Raw genomic sequence first — 21,606 nt, forward strand, 5'->3', positions numbered from 1 at the left:
AAAAATTACAGTTTTATATCTTTCGGTTTGAAGCCTGAAATGTGGCAAAAGGTCGAAAAGTTCAAGGGGGCCGAATACTTTCGCAAGGCACTGTAAATGACACAATAAATTGACATAATGGGGAAGATTTTCTAAAACTCGTGAGTGCAAAATCTGATGCAGCTCTTCATAGAAACCAATCGGCTTCCAGGATTTATTGTTGAAGCCTAATTGAACAAGCTGAAGTTAGAATCTGATTGTCTACCATGTACAGCTGAACCAGATTCTGAGTGCTCCAGTTTTAGTAAATCAACCCCAGTGTTTTCATTTTCTTGATCTAAATTAACAGAAAATGCAGATATATCATATGGAAAAAAGTATGTATAAGTGCATTCATCTATAATCAGAAAGAGATCATACCAATTCCACTTAAAGGGGAGTGTGAAAAAAGCCTTTGCTGTCCAGAGCTGTTGGAGCAAGATTATGGTTTTCCATTTGACCTATCCAAGATGGAGTTGTTTGTTCATGTTACCTGTGGACAGGTTTGCTGCAAACTAAAATATTTACAAAAAAAAAAAAAAGAAAAAAAACACCTCATAACAACTGTGATGCATGGTGGTGGAAATGTTCTAGTTTGGCGCTGCTTCAGGGTCTAGACAGTTAACAGTCATTGAATCACCTGCATCATATGTGTGCTTGGTGAAAATATGAGGCTGAAAATAAACCAGAAATTAAACTTTCAGCATGATAATGATCTGAAGCAAACTAGCAGATTTACCAAGGAAGGCTCGAAAAAGAAGAAATAGAGGGTTGTGGACTTCCCCTATCAAAGCCCCAATTTGATTTTTTTATTGAAATTTTGTAGGGGGGAGGGGGGTTGAAATTGCCAATTAATGAAAGAAAATCCACAAACATCTTTCACCTGAAGAAGTTTTGCATGGAGAAGTGTTAAAAAGTTAAATGTCAAAGACAAGTGGGCAGCTATAGCAGATGTCTACAAGACGTTACAGGGCAAAGCCAGCTTTTGATACCAAGGGTTCTTACTTTTCCACAGTACATCATTGCATCTCTTGATATTTTTGTTAAACTATAGATTGAAAAGACAATTACCAGGTACACAGTCCCTAAAGCTGTGCATAAATGGATAGAATTTCAAAGGAAATTTCTTAGGATAATTTGTACGAAAAATGTCAGAACATTTGTTATTCGAAAGATTTCATTTGCTTTTAACATTTGGATTTTATTGAATGAAAATCACATACACCATTAGAAATTCGTTCGTCTGATAAAAATTTTGCATCTTTGAATTATCTCGTCACTGGGGTTGAAAACTAACGTTGACTAATGATTAGAAAAAAACAAACAAACCTTCTTTGAACCTATATCAAGTTTTTCTCTTGGGCCTATTTTGTTTTCGTTTTAAAAAGGCCATGTATAAAGACAAGGCAGCACCCACTAGAACCAGCATGAGACAAGATTCATGTTAGTACTGACATTGGGGAAATAATGTACAGAATCTGTAGCCTGAACCTGTCTTCCAAGTATTTATACTAACCAAACATGATCAGGGAAGATTTAGATTTATCATGTAGGCACTGCCACTGGATATTTTTTTTTTAGGGGCTTCATAAATTGGAATACTATAGTAAAAAAGTAATTAACACTGGACAAAATAAGATATATATATATATATATATATATATATATATATATATATATATATATATATATATATATATATATATATATATATATATATGAAATATACCTAAACACATAGCAGAAATACAGATATGTGAACTGTTTTATTGCCTAAGGAAAATAATTTGATTCAGCCTACCTTGAGCTTTAGGCTGTGTATACACTAGTAGAATTTCGAATGAAAATTCATACAAAAATTGAAAAATCTCATTACATTTAAATGTCGTTCTAAAGTTGTTCAATATTTAATTAGATTTTACCATTCAATTTTAGAATTAATGGACTTTACTGAACAAAAATGACATACAGTTAGAAATTCGTACATTCGAGAAAAATTTTCCATCATGCCCCTTTAAATCACTCTTCACTGCGGTTGAAAATGAAAGTCAATTTGACACCACCCATGATTAGAAAAAGGAACAAACCCTTACAACACAAAATTAACTTCGAACTAAATTGCACTACTGTATACCCAGCTTTGGATTTCCGTGCCAGTCAGCACAACCATTTCAGGACACCTCTGCAAACTACACAGCAGTTAAAACGTATTGTTTAATTGGTCCAGGACCCTTCTATCTTTTGAGTGGGCAATGTGGAAGCAGTAGTGCATTGAAGAGGTCATCCTTGTTCTCTACCTGTAATAAGAGTTCAGTAGTTTTTTTTTTTTTTTTTTCATCTGTCTAGAGTTCAGCTTTGAATCCCTAAGGCTTACAGACTTGAAAACATCTAAACATTTCACCCATTTAATGCCCCCCCCCCCCCAAAATCCCCCATACTTCTCTCTGAAACACCTGATAAGGTTATGTTCACAGTAGCTGCGGGCGCGGCTCGCAGCAGGGGGTCCAGGGCGTCCCTGTTCTTCGTTTCAGGTCTAAATCTTTGCCCAAATTTAAACTTGAAACAGAGCCAAAGATGCACAAGACCTGGCTGCCCTAGTGCTGTGTGAACCGGCTCCATTGAGAGTCGGTTACAGACTCCTGTAGTGCAAATTGAATGCGGGGAAATGCATAAGTGTGAACCCAGCCTAAAAAGGTGCAAAAAGAAAACCATGCAGGGGAAAAGGGGAAGGAGACAATATGCTTACCTTTCCTCAGCTTCTTCTTTTTGCAGCACCTAGGCACCCTCCTTCCAGACAGATCTCAGAGAATGTTGAGTAGCCCAAATCTCACAAGATGACAGTTATGCAACAATGCTGCAGCATCTTTTAGAAAGATCTGGGCTACTCAGCACTGCCAGAGATCTTTTTGGCATTTGGATATGACCCCCTGCACTACAGAAGTTGGCTGACGTCCCAGAACCAGTCTAAACTCTGGCACTCCAGTGAGCGTTGGAAGGGAAGAGCAGAGAGACTGTGTCTGACAGTCACCACTTTCTGTTCAGTGAAGCCCGAGAACTAAGTGATCAGCGGCCATTCAATCACTTAATCCTCTGTGTTAGAGCTGGCAGGGAACAGCTGCAGCATCGGATTGATGCTGCAGCCATGTAGGTGAGTATGTATGTTTTTTTAAATCTGAGCTTCTCTTTTAAGGAATGTGGGGGTGGGGGGCACATTTGATCAGCTGAGCTTGTCTCAAGAGTAAGGTTTTTACTGTATGAAGGGCCAATAGAGGTTTTTCTGCTTTTATCCCAAGACATCAGTGGTCTTACCATTTTTTACACTCCTGTGAAGTGTAAAACTGCTTGGGTTGAGACCAATGGTAGTCAGTCCAATTCAGACCTCCACTATTGCTCAAAAAATGTCAGTGTTTGCCTTGTGTGCTGCCTGACAGATTTAAGCCTGGTACACACTACTATTTTTTTTTTTTTTCGTTTTAACCCAGCAGGGCTAAACTGAAAAAAACTGACAGCTCAGGAGGAGCCAATGTACTGACTATGCGACCTTAGTACAGTGATCTCCCCTACTGTTTTGTTGTGTTCTGACAGGGGGATGCCCCCCCCCCAGAGCACACCGGTCAGCGCTCTCAGCCATTGAAGAAAAATCAGCCAAGACTTGATGAAGGGTATAACAGGAATGACTCGCGTTTATTTTTGTCACACACAGTTTTACAGGCACAGACCCCTACATGGGGTCTCTAACACAATACAACAGGGGTTTCAATCCCAAGAACCTGATGGGAGATGGAGGAGGGACAAAGCAGCTGGTTTAAACTGGGCTGGCAGTGTCCCTTGGACAACGCCCTGCTAGCACAGGAAAAGGAAGGGGGAGGGGGAGGGGGAGAGGCACAGACAAGCAATATATACAGACAAGTAATACATTTCCCACCTAACTATATTTTACAGTCTATAGGAGCTCCTGCCCCCCCCCCTCTTTGTTGACCCACAGCTGCATATACAGACACACACACTGCTCTATGTAGAATACAGACACACAACACAGCGACATCTAGACACATGTAAAACACAAAAATGGCGCCGCAAGCTTGTGGCCCGCGCCAAACAAATCAGGTCATCCATCACATATCTTCCCCCAAAGAAATAGACAAACTTGTGGCCAGACCCACGACGGGCCTTCAGCAAGTCTGTTGGACCCCCCCAGTCTACAGTCCAAGTCCTTGGGGTCAAACGTGACTAGACCAGTGGGCTGCTCATGTGGGTATGGCCCTCAGTGACGGCATTTCGTCACAGGAAAAAATATGCACGATTCCCCCATCAACACAGTCAGTGTTGAAAGGGGAATCCCTTTCTCCTAAGCAATTGTCTTCTCCTGGTGGGATCCCAAGTGAATCCAGCAGGCTGTCTCTACCCAAGTTGACAGATCGATCAGCTTGGTACATTCAGCCTGCCCATTAATGTTGAATGAACCTGCCCATTAATGCCTGCTGAACCGGCCGAGATTTGAACCGTCTTTGGCCAGCCTTACCTGAAATGAGGTTCATAATAGTTTTTTTAGAAGTAGGTATATTTACCTAAAGCTGCCAGGTCCTGTGTAATCAGGTTGCAGCTGCTTAGTAGAAGGCTTTGAAGAAAATTAGCATTGCTCAGAGTTTCTGTAAGGAGTTTCAGATTTCCTCCAACACATTTATTCCAGGATAGGTCCAACATTTGCAGATCTGTTAGATAACGTGTAGCTTCAGCTGGAGTCCATTAATATACAAGAGAGGAGAAAGTTACAAAAAGTCCACCAAAAACAAATGTTATCACCTCACTAAAGCTAAATCAATCCATAAAATCGTTTAACAAGGACATAATAAAAATGATGCATTCCAAAAATGTAAAATGTTACTTAAGACTGGAGCACAATTATAGGGAGTAGCTCTGAGCAACAACTCAGCAAATGTGGTCTAGAAAGTTTGCTGGTCTTCCAAAAACAGTGTGCACCTGATTTACCTTTTTTTATTTTGTACAGAATTTTTCCATAAAGTCTTACAGCCACTACATAGCAGCTCTGTGTGGGGCTGCAGTCTCTTACCAGGCACTCTGTACCCTGCAATCCGATCCTTTAACAGACAACTAAAGCTGTCAATGCACTAAGTGAATTTTGCCCAGTTTGTGATGAACAAGACAAAATTTGTTTCGTGGGTGGCCTTTTTGGAACCCTCTCTTTCGACTTCCTATGGTTGAAAGATTGAAGGAGCCAGGTGGAAAATGTTGGCCAAATAGCAGCTGCATCCAATCACATGCAGTAGCTGTTCAGGTAGTCTGATAGCTGCAGCGTGAGATTTAATCATTCCTACCATCTAACGATTTTTTTTTGTGTGTATGGCCAGCCTTACTCTTGACAATGCAGTATGCTGGAGCACAGCAGGATATCCCTGCCATGTGCCCCTTTAGTGATTGCCACTGCACGTCCTCCATTTTAGCTTATGGAGGCATTTTAACATGATAATATGAAACTCCAGACAATGTTTTTTCTACATATGGATAGAATGAGCATGGTTTAGAACCTCTGTAAGGCTTTAATTAAAGTGGATTCAAAGCCTAAAACTTAACTCTTTCTAAAAATGTTCCTTTCCCGCTGTTCCTACCTATCCTGCATACTCTGTATAAAAGATCTGTATGCTTACTTTTTTTAGTCTGCTCTGGTTCAGTCACATGAGGGGAGGGGAAAGAAGCAAGCGCCGACAGTGGCTAGGCTGTGGGGATATCACTGGATAAGACTGGATGGAAAAAAAGGTAAGTATATAGCTCTTTTTTATACAGTGTAAGCAGGTAATGTGGGAGAAGGGCGGAGGGAACATTTGTAAGAATAGTAGTTAGTATTAGGCTTTTATTCCACTTGAAGGTCCATCTCTCTACCCTTATGAGATTAATCAATACTTCCTGTACCAGAGACAGATCAGGAGTGCACACACTTGTTTCTGAAGGTCTACCAGCATGCATATCTAGGAAGGGTACACATATTGTGATCCATGTCGCCCATATGTTTGTTTTCAGATCATTAATTACAAATTGCTACCTATTCACACATTGGACTACATAGTCACAATGCCAGGCAAGTACAGTAAAAATAATAATTTACAGCACTGGTGGCATGATGCACAGAATCAGTCCCAGGACTAAAGTTAGCAGCACTGTGCATCAAAGCTATCTTCCCTGAGTCTTTTTAAACATCATGTTTTTTGACTGGATTTTACCTTACATTCTCCTTTAAAAAAATAAAAAAGAAAGCAATATTAACATAGTACCAGTACAATTACCTTTCTGTCAAACATGTTTTTACTCTACCGTGTAAGACATAAAAATGATGTACTGAGATACAAAACCATACCCAGTCCTGCAAAGGATTCTCTCTTTAACATGCAGTTGCTGACATTAACAGATCTGAGCTTTGGCAGAAACCGCAATCGGCTAAAGAGGTGCTCTGGAGAAAGTCCTACGGTTTTATTTGAAGATATGTCCAGCACTTGAAGATTGGACAGCAGAGGTATGACCTGGGCTGAAACACACACACACACAAAAAAAAAAAAAAAACATTTTCAGCTTTAAAATTGACAGCCTAGATCTGTGTTTAAAAGGAAAATAGTTAAATACAGAAAAACATCCAGTACCTAGGAACTGTTCTACCTGCCAAAGTCTATTTCTGTCCATCTAATTCTGAGATTCGCACAGCCCTGCCACAATGCACAGCCACCTGATAGGGCAGGGGACTCGATTTTTGTCTGTTGCAGTTAAAAAATACAGCTAGATCCAGAGGCGTAACTAGAACCTTCAGGGCCCTGATGCAAGAAACCATGAAGGGCCCCCCAGACCCCTGGCCGGGGCCCTTACCTTCAAGCCCAGGTCTCTTCCCACTAATCCTGGGGCTCTTTACACTCGTTGCATGGCCTTTTATTACGGTCCCACAGCAGGATTCTTTCACAGGTTCTGCAGTGGGCCCCCTTCCTGCAATCTTGTGGGCCCCCTTCCTGCAATCTTGGGGCCTCCCCACAGTGGTGCAATGCCAGGGTCCGGTCGCAAGTGTGACCTTTGCGATCCTGGAAGTTCACCCACTGGTTTGCTACCGGGCCCCCTGGAGCAATTGTATTTTATTGGGATTTTATGTGATAGAACACCACAAAGTGGCACATACAGTCAGGTCTATTGGGACATCGACACAATTCTAATCTTTTTGGCTCTATACACCACCACAATGGATTTGAAATGAAAACAAAATGTGCTTTAACTGCAGACTTTCAGCTTTAATTTGATGATATTTACATCCAAATCAGGTGAACGCTGTAGGAATTACAACAGTTTGTATATGTGCCTCCCACTTTTTAAGGGACCAAAAGTAATGGGACAGATTAACAATCATAAATCAAACTTTCACTTTTTAATACTTGGTTGCAAATCCTTTGCAGTCAATGACAGCCTGAAGTCTGGAATGCATAGATATCACCAGATGCTGGGTTTCATCCCTGGTGATGCTCTGCCAGGCCTCTCCTGCAACTGTCTTCAGTTCCTGCTTGTTCTTGGGGCATTTTCCCTTCAGTTTTGTCTTCAGCAAGTGAAATACATGCTCAATCGGATTCAGGTCAGGTGATTGACTTGGGTCATTGCCTAACATTCCACTTCTTTCCCTTAAACTCTTTGGTTGCTTTTGCAGTATGCTTCGGGTCATTGTCCATCTGAACTGTGAAGTGCCGTCCAATTAGTTCTGAAGCATTTGGCTGAATATGAGCAGATAATATTGCCCGAAACACTTCAGAATTCATCCTGCTGCTTTTGTCAGCAGTCACATCATCAATAAATACAAGAGAACCAGTTCCATTGGCAGACATACATGCCCACGCCATGACACTACCACCACCATGCTTCACTGATGAGGTGGTATGCTTTGGATCATGAGCAGTTCCTTTCCTTCTCCATACTTTTCTCTTCCCATCACTCTGGTACAAGTTGATCTTGGTCTCATCTGTCCATAGGATGTTGTTCCAGAACTGTGAAGGCTTTTTTAGATGTTTGGCAAACTCTAATCTGGCCTTCCTGTTTTTTAGGCTCACCAATGGTTTACATCTTTTGGTAAACCCTCTGTATTCACTCTGGTGAAGTCTTCTCTTGATTGTGGACTTTGACACCAGGAAAATAATTCTTCGGTCATCCACCACAGTTGTTTTCCGTAGTCTTCCGGGTCTTTTGGTGTTGCTGAGCTCACCGGTGCATTCTTTCTTTTTAAGGATGTTCCAAACAGTTGATTTGGCCACACCTAATGTTTTTGCTATCTCTCTGATGGGTTTATTTTGTTTTTTCAGCCTAATGATGGCTTGCTTCACTGATCGTGACAGCTCTTTGGATCTAATATTGAGAGTTGACCGCAACAGATTCCAAATGCAAATAGCACACTTGAAATGAACTCTGGACCTTTTATCTGTAATTGGGATAATGAGGGAATTACACACACCTGGCCATGGAACAACTGAGCAGCCAATTGTCCCATTACTTTTGGTCCCTTAAAAAGTGGGAGGCACATATACAAACTGTTGTAATTCCTAAACCTTTCACCTGATTTGGATGGAAATACCCTCAAATTAAAGCTGAAAGTCTGCAGTTAAAGCACATTTTGTTTTCAATTTAAAATCCATTATAGAGCCAAAAAAATTAGAATGGTGTCGATGTCCCAATATTTATGGACCTGACTGTAATTGTGAAGTAGAAGGAAAATGATAAATGGTTTTGCTTTTAGGCCAAAAAGTTTAATTTTGACTCTCATCTGACCAGAGCACCTTCTTCCACATGTTTGCTGTGTCCCCCACATGGCTTTTTGAAAACTGCAAACAGGACTTCTTGTGGCTTTTTTTTTCCAACAATGGCAAGATGGACTACAAGACTAATAAGTGTCCTGTGGACAGATTCTCCCACCTGAGCTGGGGATCTCTGTACCATGGGCCTCTTGGCCGCTTCCCTGATTACCACTTCTGGACCAGAAGGATTTGCCCCCTTAATGACCAGGACATATTTTGCAATTTGGCACTGTGTGAATTTAACTGACAATTGCACGGTCATGCAATGCTGTACCCAAAACAAAATGTATTTATTTTTTTCCCCCACAAATAGGAGGTTTCTTTTGGTGGTATTTGATCACCTCTGCGCTTTTTATCTTTTGCGATATAAATAAAAAAAAAGCGAAAATTGAGAAAAAAAATGAAATTTTCTACTTTTTCTTAAAAAAATATCAAATAAACTAAATTTTTGCCATACATTTAAGCCAAAATGTATTTAGCTACATGTAGTTGACAAAAAAAATCTCAAGCATATTTTTATTGGTTTGCGCAAAAGTTATAGCGTCTATAAACTATGGTGTATATACTGGAATTTACGCAGCTTTTACTTTATAACTGCCGATCTCATTTCTTGAAATGCTAAAATGGCAGGGCAGTAGAAACCCCCCCAAATTACCCCTTTTTGTAAAGTAGACATCCCAAGGAATTTCATGAGAGGCATGTTGAGCCCATTGAATATTTAATTTTTTTGTCACAGGCGTTTGAAAAACTAAAAAAGTTTTTTTTTTTTTAAAAAACACAAAGTTGTCATTGAAATTATATATTGCTTACGCATGCCATGGGTAGATGTGCAATTACACCACATTCTGCTGCTTCTCCCGAGTACAGGGATATCACATGTGTGAGACTTTTTGGGAGCCTAGCTATGTACAGGACCCCGAAAACCAATCACTGCCTTCAGGCTAAGGGTGTAAATGGTTAATTTCACTCCTCACACCTGTCACAGTTGGAGAACCTAAAATATCAACATGGCACAACCCCCCCCCCCAAATCACCCCACTTTGCAAAGTAGACACTCCAAACACTTTGCTGAGAGGCATGGTGAGTCCATGGAATATTTTATATTTTGCCACAAGTTTCTGGAAAATTAATTTTTTTTTTTTTTTACACAAAGTTGTCACTAAATGATTTATTGCTCACACATTTCATCAATATATTTGAATTGACACCCCAAAATACATTCTGCTGCTTCTCTTGGATACCAAGATAGCACGTGTGAGACTTTTGGCAGTCTAGCCGCGTACAGGACCCTGAAAACCAATCACCACCTTCAGCCCATCACAATTTTGGAAGCCATGAATGCCAAGACAGCACAAATCCCCCCAAATGACCCCTTTTCGGAAAGTAGACACCCTAAGCTATTTTCTGAAAGGCTTGTTGAGTATTTTGCAGATCTTTTTTTGTCAAAAAGTTTTAAAAATTAAAAAAAAAAAAAAAAAAAGTGCATTTTCCTTCTTTTTCTTCATTTTACAAAGTAAATGAGAGCTGCAAAATACTCACCATGCATCTTAGCAAATGCTTGTAAAAGCAGTCTAGTGGCTAACTATTGCTTTTACATGTAAGCCGACTGCTGGCTGTAAAAAAACGATATCAAGATGATGCCTAAATCTGCAGGCATCATCCTGGTATGACCACAAAGTCAAGCGACGTACCAGTGCATTGCTGATCCTTGTTGGGCATATATTGTAGAGTTCCTTTTTTTCATGCAGCCTGTGGGCTGAACGGAAAAAAAGAGAACCTAACAGTTTCCTCCATTCACATTGATCGATGATGGATGAAGAAATCTCTACCAGAAAATGTGTGGTATGCCCATCATTAGACCTCCCAACATCCACCCACTTCTAATGATGGGCATACATGATGAAAGCCATGTATGCTCTTTTTTTTTTTTTAACTGCGGTGGTGCAATCACCTCCTACAGCTCTGCCATCATAGATTTCCATGTATACGCTGAGAGCAAAACGCTATTGCTATTGTCAGAATATATAAATCAGTGTGGCTGCTGATGGGCGTACATGCAAGGCAAACAATGGTTAACAATAAAACAGTAAAAATAAAACATTAGATCATAATAGCATAGAATGTTGGTATCTGAAAAGTAAAAAATGGTTAACAATGAAAATAAATAACAATAAAACATTACAATATAACACTACCTTATAAAGTACAGTAAAAGTAGAAAGTAGAAGAGTAGAATAAGAACAGAAAATTAACTCAATAAAAACAAAAATTTTTGGCTTTATGTTATTTCTTTTGTAATTTTTTGGTGCTTGCCAGTTCTCCATAAGGTTGAGAGGCACTAGTACTGACACTCTGCTGTATACAAGAACCCTGCATTGTTGCACCTCAGCTACAGAAGAACAGGGTCAGGTATAAAGTCAATGCCTGACCTTAGCAGGGACTTAGCAGGGACCACTTTGTCATCAGAGCTATCTGTCAGGGTGCCGCTGCTCTCTACAGGTTCATATACGGAGCCCGATTCTGACTGTGAGGCTTCCCCATCGCTCTATTCGGTCATGCTCAGTATCCTGTAGGCCTCTTCACCAGACTTGACATTTTGGCCAATAAATGTACAGATACCTAATGTGACTCACAGGTAAAAAAGCACCTGGTTATCGAGGACTGTTTGAATCGCTACAAAAAAAAAAAAACTGCTAGTGCTAGCAGAGATCAGGCCTGACTCTACTAACGCTGCGGTTTTGTGTTGTGTTTTGGAAGGCACAGTAATCTATTGATTACTGCACTTGCTTGGGTGGGGTGGTCAGGGCAGAGAGGCTAAATTGCAAAAAAGTTTAAGGTGCAAAGCACCAGTTCCCTGCGCTCAGAGAGGTGTAGTTGCTAGTCCACCTCATTAAGGTCTTTCCACTGTTTCTGGAGCTGTGGATGCGACAACCCAGGAAGAAATGCTGCGGCCTTGCTGCCCTTTACACGACCAGGAAAGTCTGGAAATACTGTAAACAACAAACAAACACAGGGGCGCACAGGCCTAGTGCATTATCCTTTGGTTGGATTATTTAAAAGTAAAAAAAGTTTAAAAATACTCACAAACGAGTTCTTGGTTAAAAGCATAGGCCTGGCTCTGAGGAAGAGGCTAAGCCTCGAAACGCATTAGCCATTACAAACTCAAGGGACAACTTACCCTCGGATCCTACCACTGAGGACTGCGTTCCTTATGTGATATGCTTTTAACCAAGAACTCGTTTGTATTTTTAATCTTTTTACTTTTAAATAAACCAACCAAAGGATAATGCACTAGGCCTGTGCGCCCCTGTGTTTGTTTGTTGTTTACAGAGAGGCTAAATGCAGGTGCTGGCAGATGTCGTGGCCGATCCGAACGCTGCATTTTAGGAACCCTAAACTATTGGGGACGCTAGTACAGTTTTGATCTGATCAAAGATATTGACCCGTTCATACAGTATACTAGAAATGTAAGTGTTTAGTTTGTGTGTGTCACTGGTAATCAAAGGTTTAAATTAGATCACTAAATATGCAGCGGGGATCCGAAGCTGTACTACATTGATGCTAACTAGCGTTAACGCTAACTGATGTCACCTGTGACACTAATGTAGTTTTCAAAAAAAAAGATCTGTACACTATAAAAGTGACACTGTGGCGGGCACCTTAAACCTATTGGGGACAGAAACTAACAGTTTCTAACGCTAAATGAAGTCACAAGGCACACTAATACATTAATCAGTAAAAAAAGGTATATGCTGTATATAGTGTGCACTGTGACAGGGAGTGAAGGGGTTAACTGGGGGGAGATCAGGGGGTTAAATGTGCCTATGTGTAGTTGTGTCAGTGTACTGATTGGTGTACTCATGTTTAGATGCCCTCTCCTGTCAAGCTGGAACCGAAAAGGGCTCCACGAGGGGAAGAGAGCAGCATTTCCTGTGCCTGTGTTTACAAAACACAGGCACAGGACAGCCTGACATTGGTCAGAACCGATCACCAGGTCCAGGCCAAAAATCATTGGCCTGTACATGACGACTGATCGGTTCTGTACTGAATCAGACCATTGCGGGTACGGAGGGAGACTCTTACATGTCTGACACTGCGCACGACCAATGTAGCCCTACGTCGCTTCGCGCAGGAGGATTTTTTGATCATGCGATAAAAAAAAAAAAGAGCGTCAATTTTGCAAAAATAATATTTTTCACATTTTTTTTTTATATGAAATTCCCAAAAAAAAAAAAAAAATGTAAAAATCAACATTTTAGGCCAATTTGTTTTCTGCTACATATGTTTGGTAAAAAAAAAAAAAAAAAAACCCCATTGCAAAAAGCGTATTTTGATTGGTTTGCACAAAAGTTATTGCATTTACCAACTAAGGGAAAAATTGTAATTTTTGTTGGTTTTTATTTAACGCGTAATGGCGGCGATCTGCGTTTTTTTTTGCGGGACTGCGACATTGCGGCGGACAGATCGGACCCTTGACTGACATTTTTGGGGTTACCAGTGACATTACTGCAGTAATCAGTGCTATACATATGCACTGTTACTGTAAAATGGCACTGGCAGTGAAGGGGTTACCTTTTTTGAGAGGGAGGGGTTAAGTGTTTGTTTTAAAACACATGTACTGCCTGCAAGAATATGTAAATACATGAATGTTTATTGACTGGTCACAGATTCACTTTAATGCTTCAGGAAAGGCGACTGAAGGCTTACTGAATGCCTTGCTAATACTTTTCAGCAGCTTACTGCACACACTACTCCTACACATGCTAAAACCCGTGTTCATAGCCTTTGGCCCCCATCGAAATGGCCAATCATGGAGGCATGACCACAAATTTAAAAACAGATCTTGTTATTGCAGTTCCTAAATAAACCTGTGTGTGACTGAAACTGTCAGTACTTATTCAAATGCGATACTTTAATTTGGGGTGGACTAGCCCTTTTGTTAACAAAAAAAAATTACTTAGTGCAGCAACGTCGTCTTCAGATAGACAGCACTGGTGAATATCAAGTAGTTCCAACTGTTTGAAGGAGGTTAGACGAGCTGCTGATTCTCTGAATCCTCCTCCAGCTGCCTTATTGCAGGAAAGGTCCAACTTCCTTAAAAATGGCCAATACTGGAATGCAGAACCTGCAAAATTAGGAGCAAGTAACTTTATAATTATGAATACTGTATGTCACATTTTCCCAAATATGTCAGTCATATAGTCTACCATTCTACTAACTTCCACTGAGCTGGCAGAATATTGGATCTGGGTGACAAGACTGTTCCCCTCTAAAACACATCCTCTGATAGCCAATTCTAGATACTATGCAAACAAACCTCAAAGCACTATCTATTACATCTAACTTGGCAAAGCTATTAAGTTTATTGAAAATACATAATATACATACATATGTAATATAACAAAACCTCATACATCCCAATTTCTGAAAATATAACCCGAAAAATGCTGTATACATAAAAAAACCAAAAGGCTATTCACAGTACTTTTTATGAAAAAAAAAAAAAAAAACCTAAAAACTGTTGAAAAAAAATAAATGCCAAAAAAATGGGACAGGAGCTTGCTGCCTTTACAAATAGCTAGAAAAAAGTAAGTTGTAAAATATATTGCAGCACACTAATAAAGAGGTGTACATAGACTTGTTCACATGCATAGTATGGCACTACTGACAATGTTGAAAGTAAATACTTGTAATGAAACTTTTTCAGTTCAGCAGGTTTGCTTCATTTTGACAATTTGCTCTGAAATTACAGTACCTTTATTCAAAAATTTCATAGACCTTTTCTCCAGTATGGGAGAAAGATGTTGAAAATTTTAGGAATCCTCTAAAAATAATCTGACGTTTGGTTCCCAAATTAGATTGTAAGGAAATGAAGCTCAATCCACAAAGTTTTACCCAAGCCTAGCCTAGCCATGTGACTAACTTCCAATCTCATTGGACTCATCTGAATAAATGTCACTTTTTCAAAAATAAACATCCTTATCCTGGTGTGTTAGCTTTGTGAATTGCACTTATGGGGTAAACTACCTAAACTGGGGATTTTTAGGTACCCAGTGATGTCACTGACCATAGATGGTCACCACCCCTGTGACCTGTCATTCAGCGGGAGTGAAGCGACGGGACCAGATGAGTGTAGGTGGGCAGCAATTTCTTTCTTTTGGCGAGTCAGCAGATGTAGAACATCACAATTGATGTGGGTCTGTTAACATTTCTGTGTTATTTACATTCAACTTTTTATTGATATTTTCAAGTAAAAACATGAACATTTGCAGCACCCTGTGACAAATGTACTGTTGCAGTTTAATGGGTGAATACAAGAGTATTGTAGATCCTGAGGAATTTGTAGCCATCTAAAAACCATAATAAAGGAAAACCACCATGCACAACAGGCATGAGGCCGTAACACAGGTTAGATCCAAATATTCTCAGTAACCATTGTTATTTACAACAAAATAATCCATCACAGAGTTTATTACCTTTTGGTTTATTAAAGTAGAAAAAAGATAGATAAATGAAAAATAAAAAAAGGGGGAGAGAGAGACACCTAAAGGACCGGAAAGCCCCACTCGACATACAACCAGGCTTGTCTCAAAATGGGAGAGTGAAACATTCACATATTGGGCCCAGCGAACCTTCTCAAACCGCTTCTTGGTATCATTACTGGAAATCTGTTCATGTACCATAATCCATTACATTTTTTTTCTTAGCCTGGAACAGGGACACTGTGGGCTTCTTCCAAGATCTGTCGATAGTGATTTTGGCTGCCAAACCATAAAAAACACTAGTGTTGCACCAATACTGATACTGGCATTGGTGCCAATACTAAGCATTTTCACGGTGCAAATGCCCAACACTAAAACCGATACCTTCAGACATGTGAGGGCTGGTTTGCAGTGTGATTTCAAAGCCCGGTCTTGTTGGATTTCGTTCACTGGTTCAGGTGTGATTCCAATGCGAATTGCAGTGTATGAGATTAGAAACTGCACCTGAGCTGGACTGAAATCGCACACGACTCTTTTTCAAATCGCACTGCGGCCGGCCCACATATGTGAACAGGCTGTAAAAACTCACTGAAACACATATGAACACTGATGTCTCTGCAAGTGAAATCTGCAGTTTTCTGATCAGTTTTCATGCATGCATGGTGAGAGCGAACCCTAACAAAAACTGTCACAATCCACGAATAGCCCTGATGAACTTTAATTCCTTGGAGATGACCAGGAACCAATGCCGCTTCCTCTTCTCCATCACGCCTGCTGCGAAGCAGTCAAAAGCCAAAGTGTGGAAGACCAAAACTTAGTGGGACGCCTATGAAAAATAGAGTCACCCAGGTAATGATACACGCCAAGATAGAGGCAATGCTCCAGGACAAGGTAAGACAATACTCCAAAATCTGTCAACCTTGGGTTGATTGATTTTTACCCGTGTAGCAAGGTTTCCAGGCCTGTGGCCTGAGATGGGTCTGCCACTGATACCGGTTACCTCTCCAGCCCATGTGAGCTGCGGCCCTGGGTGTAAGAACTAACACATTGACAACTCCGGCATCTTTATTTGGTTGTTTTACTGTAGTTTTAGGGGATGGGAGAAGGGAATGAGTGGTATACTCCTTTAGGCTCAACTAAGTACAACTTGGGACTCTCTCAGGAAAATGTCTTAACGCTGTCTCGACGCCAGCCAACGCTCACTGATGCTTAGGACACACTGTAACTTGAATTAAGTGCTAGATCCTCAACCTTGAGTCTAGAAGATCCAGGACTGTAGCGCAATGAGCTACGGACACTGCTGTACCACAAAGTCACTAACTTCCTCCCCAGCCTTGAACTGGCTTGAATTAGACTGTTGTGAAATCCTGTATGGCTGCAACTCTCAACTAATACACTGCACATTGTCTCTTCAGGGCCCAAACTGCAGGTGCCCCCTTTAACTCTTCAGGGTCCCCTGACTAGGTACCCCCTGTCACTTCAGGGTCCTCTGACTAGGTACCCCCTTTACCGCTAGATGACACTTGGAACCTTCTCCGGAGCGGTCCCCACTGACTCTAGGCAGACCCCCAGGGGCAATCCTCAGTACTTACGACCTGTGTAGGCTTTCCTGGGACTGGACCCCTCTCGCTCTCTGCTGGTTCTCTGCACACCAGATCCCCCTCAGCTCAACTCAGCACTCTCTGGATTCTCCGGCAGCACCCGAGACATCCACCTCCTCTGACAGGCGGAGAGACAGTCGGCCTCTCCCTCCTGGAACTCTGCTTCCCGCCAAAGACAATGAGTCATGCTCTCCCTCAAACTTATATCCACCCCTTTGCGGCAGAATCTGCTTTCTGGGATAGTTACAAGCCTGAATGTATCCCTGATTGAGTTTCCTCCACTACCCTATGAGAAGCCTCTCACAGAGCCAGTGGGGAGACTCCCCCTTCAGCAGACACACCTGGAAACCATGACACCCTACTAAAATAAATCATGGCCCTGCTGTTAGGCACACAAAGCACACTATACATTTACCTAGCACCTACCTGTAGGGTGCTACACCCCTCTAATTTTAGATCCCTTATGGAGCCTTAGGCCAGTTCAATCCCCAGAACTATCCTTCCCCCTTTACCCATCACCCCCCCCCCCCCATTCCCCTACTACTTCTCTACCTTTTTCACTTGTTTATTCACCGACTTTGCTTGGTCCTAGTTTTCCCCTGGGCCATGGCTGGGGAAGTCCATCCAAACGTCAGCTCTTTATCTTTTTCTACCTCTACTTTAGCTATTAGGTTGCTAAAAGCCATCATTTGACAGAATATCCTTGTTCATAGGTTGATTAGCCTATTGTGTACAGCTGTCGTTTGTTTTGACATGTTAATTGTACTTGATATTGTACCACTCCCTGTGTGGAAGCATTCCCCATTTATGATGGCTGTTATGTAACATGTGAGGTCTTTTGTGATACTCGATTAAATCAAATATTTGAATATGAAGAAGCTGTCACAGGACGCCAAAAATAGGTATAGGTAATTAGTATTGGAAAGTACTTGAGAAAAAGTAATCGGTACTCCGTCTCAAAAAACGGTTATCGGTGCATCTCTAAAAAACACTAATCATTGCTGATGTGAGGAATTGGTTGTGGGGATTATAAGGAATGGTTGCAATAGGATCACCAAGTAATGTGATTTGTAAAGATTGTTGTACAGAAGCCCCAGTGACCCTTTGTATCAAAGAAGAAGAGCAATTTGGATATTATTTCAAAAGGCGGCACAGGACCAGATGCCATCTTGTTAAGCTCCTCCCACAGAGTGTTGTGTAGCCGTAGCCACCATTCACCATGGTGCATATAACACATTGCATAATTTTTCATCAGAGTGTCCAGGGCTGCCCCACATCTTGCACCATCCATCCTTTGCCTCTACTTGTTGCTATTTCCTAGATCTGTGGCCCGGGGGCCGGATGCAACCCTTTGCTTGCCCTTAAGGCATTATTCTTCCCACTGACATTAACAGCGGGGCATAATTCCTGCCACTGACACCAATGATGGGGCACTATTCCTGCCACTAACACAAATGATGGGGCACTATTCCTCTCACTGACACCAACGATGGGGCATTGTTATCGACGCATGACATTTTCTACTCCTACTGGCCACAGCCCTGGCCCCTATAATGTCTGAAGGATAATAAATTGGCACTTTGTTTAAAAAGTTTGGAGTTCCCTGGTCTAGACCTCATCATTCACTAATACAGCAGATACAGCAGATATCTTATATGCACAGATCTCAATACTTAATTTTCATGCATGTACTGTTTTTTTTTTACCCATTCCTAACTTTGCATTATGATTCTTCACATAGTTAATGCCTGTATTCCTGGGATCAGAGTTTACACGTTTACAGTCACCACTGGCACTGGTGGTTTGTATTTTCTTCAGGCCTATAATTATGCTAGCCATACACCAGTTGAAAAATTGTGTGAACTGGTTTTCGAAAAATACACGGTCATGACCGCAAACTATATTGCCATCGTGTAATGACCGAATTTCAAATCATAAATCTTTCCATGGACATAAATCTGTTTCTCGTTTGTAGCACAGTATCAACAGTTAAATGTTTAACGGGCGAGAAACACATTAACCTTTCAATTTATTGTTCGTTCAACAGAGTTTTCCAACCTGTTCCTTCAATATTTTGACCCAGAAACCTCACAACCGATTTTTTATTTGTGGCCATTACCTGGAGGAAAAACAAACTGTCCAAATGGCAGATTTTCAAACAAACGATTTTTTGTCTAGTGTATGGGCACCATTACAGCCCTGTTACATCTGTTTGATTAATAAAGTATGGTATTCAGCTAACAATATACCTCTTGTAGAACCACGCCCTTTAAAAGAATGCCCCACCCCTAATTAAAGTACATTCTCAGGCTACAATGGCTTGCTGGATGCACAGAAAAAAAAAAAAAAAAAAGTATTCCTGGAAAGTGTTTTTGAAATGTTTGCAACTGTGTTCCTCTCCATAACATATTTCACAGAAAGAGCTGGGAACAATGCTGACTGATAACAGTCTGCAGAGAAAAAGAGCATACAAAAATTACCCACTCACAATCTTTATGGCAGGATCAATGGGTATTTCAATGGTATATATAACAGACCAAACAAGTAGAAAACAACAGAAGCTCATTAATCCGGCTTTACATACACTTTAATAACAAAAAGGTGGAGTTGGGCTTTGAACAGCCCCCAAGAGACACAGTAATGCAGTCTAAGAAAGAAGCACTCACTCAGATACTGTACACTGTCCCGGTGCAAACCAGTAGAACGCAGTTTTAACACACTCAAGCAAGAGCAGTGTTTGAGTTCTTCAGTAAGATTTTTGATTTTACTTCCAACTTCTTTGTTCTCCGAAAGGTCTAAAATCTCCAGCCTTGACATCTTTCCAATAACAGGTGCTGAAAAATAGAAAAAGTACAATGCATCACAGATTTTCTTTGGTGACCAACCATGAAATTTTTTTTTTTTTTCTGGCTTTATACCAACAGACACCTTTTTTTCAGAGATTTGGTTTGAGTTTTTTGGGAACACAAGTCAGAAAAATAGAAATTATTTTTAACACTTGAATCACCTTCTGTTCTTCTGACAACAGCTGCCACTCCCAGGGGCCCCGTATCCTCTATGTGTGAAGAGCTAATGGGTGGAAGCTTCATTGTATAAATGTATTTCACGTCATACCAAAGTCATACCACAAATGGAGTCTACTATGGCCTTAACTCTTTTTGAACTTCATTTATTGGACCAGACAATATTTTCCCAGCCATTTACAGTCCAGTGCTAGTGTTCCAGCCCAGTAGCAAATGCACCAGATAGGGGGATGATTGGTGAACAGGTGATTTTCCTCTGCTTGACCATCCTTAATGCCACTCTTCCATGTTGGACCCCTGGGGTTCAGTGGCGTCACTAGGGTTGGTGTCACCCGGTGTGGTAACCCACGGTGTCACCCCAACCCCTTTCATTAATGTTTTTTTGTTTTTTTTACTAATGTAACTTGTAAATCATAGCTCCCATATAACACTAAATGTTATGGCAATAGCGACATTAATAACTAGGAGAATTAAAATGACCTTTAAATTACAATATCATATGAAAATAATAAAACACAGCTGTTAGGTCCCCATGCGTCTCTATGGGGGAATCGGATGGGAACGGACCTGTTCTCATCTGATCCCATCCCCTGGACGGATGGAAAATAGGGTTTCCATCCGTCCAGATTTAATGGATCGGATGTCAGCGGACATAGAGATGTATGGGGTGACCGTTTAGATCCGCCAAAAAAACTGACAGGCGGATCTGAACGGTCTGTCTGTGTGAAAGAGTCCATACATATAAAGACCAAAGTGCATTTCCTTAGTGCAAATTCATATACAGTATTCAAAACATATATGCAATATTCATACATAATATTTGTATTATTAAAAAAAAGTGCTATTACATTTACTCATAAAAAAAGTGCCAATGTGGAAAATAGTGCAATTAAATTTAAGGTGCCCAGACAGATATAAGGTGTTTCTTTTTGATTTGTGCTGTTAAATAGTCCGTAACTTCAGTATGTTTTATTTATCAGATGCAGTGCTTGTCTCCCTCGCAGAAATCAGTTTATTCACCCTTAGGGCTCTTTCACACATGCGGACCATTCAGATCCGCCTGTCCGTTTTTTTGGCGGATCTGAATGGTCCCCCCATGCATCCCTATGGGGCATCGGATGTCAGCGGAGACATGTCCGCTGACATCTGATCCGTCAAATCTGGACGGATAAAAACCCCATTTTCCATCCGTCCAGCGGATCGGATGAGAACGGACCGACTTGTAGACTTCACCGCCGTAACATCTCGAAAATTCGCCCCTTTTTAACAACTGAAACAACCAAGCTACTCATTCACTCCCTTGTTATTTCTTGCCTCGACTATTGCAACTCCCTTCTCGTAGGCCTACCACTCCATAGGCTATCTCCTCTTTAGTCTGTCATGAATGCTGCTGCCAGGCTTGTTCACCTTACCAACCGCTCAGTATCAACCTGCCTCCCCTCTCTGCCAATCCCTACACTGGCTCCGGATTGCCCAGCGAATTAAATTCAAAATACTAACCACAACATACAAAGCCATTCACAACTCTGCCCCGAGCTACATCACCAATCTTGTCTCCAAATATCACCCAAACCGTCCTCTCTGCTCCTCTCAAGACCTCCTATTCTCAAGCTCCCTTGTCTCCTCCTCCCATGTTTGTCTCCAGGATTTCTCCAGGGCC

At 41.0% G+C, this 21,606-nt stretch overlaps 1 protein-coding gene across 1 annotated transcript in view; it reads right to left on the bottom strand.

Annotated features, from left to right (window-relative positions):
- LRRC31 (leucine rich repeat containing 31) overlaps window positions 1-21,606 on the bottom strand; it is a 64,323-nt gene that overhangs the window by 5,074 nt on the left and 37,643 nt on the right. Inside the window, exons 6-9 of the mRNA XM_082249196.1 lie at window positions 19,590-19,757; window positions 13,798-13,965; window positions 6,389-6,556; window positions 4,587-4,754 (exon numbers count right to left, since the gene is read on the bottom strand). Of these exons, the coding sequence (XP_082105322.1) occupies window positions 4,587-4,754; window positions 6,389-6,556; window positions 13,798-13,965; window positions 19,590-19,757 (672 nt within the window). The remainder of the gene's footprint in view (window positions 1-4,586; window positions 4,755-6,388; window positions 6,557-13,797; window positions 13,966-19,589; window positions 19,758-21,606) is intronic.

This window comes from Pelophylax lessonae (assembly GCF_965119305.1).
Source record: "Pelophylax lessonae genome assembly, chromosome: 3".
Taxonomy (NCBI): domain Eukaryota; kingdom Metazoa; phylum Chordata; class Amphibia; order Anura; family Ranidae; genus Pelophylax; species Pelophylax lessonae.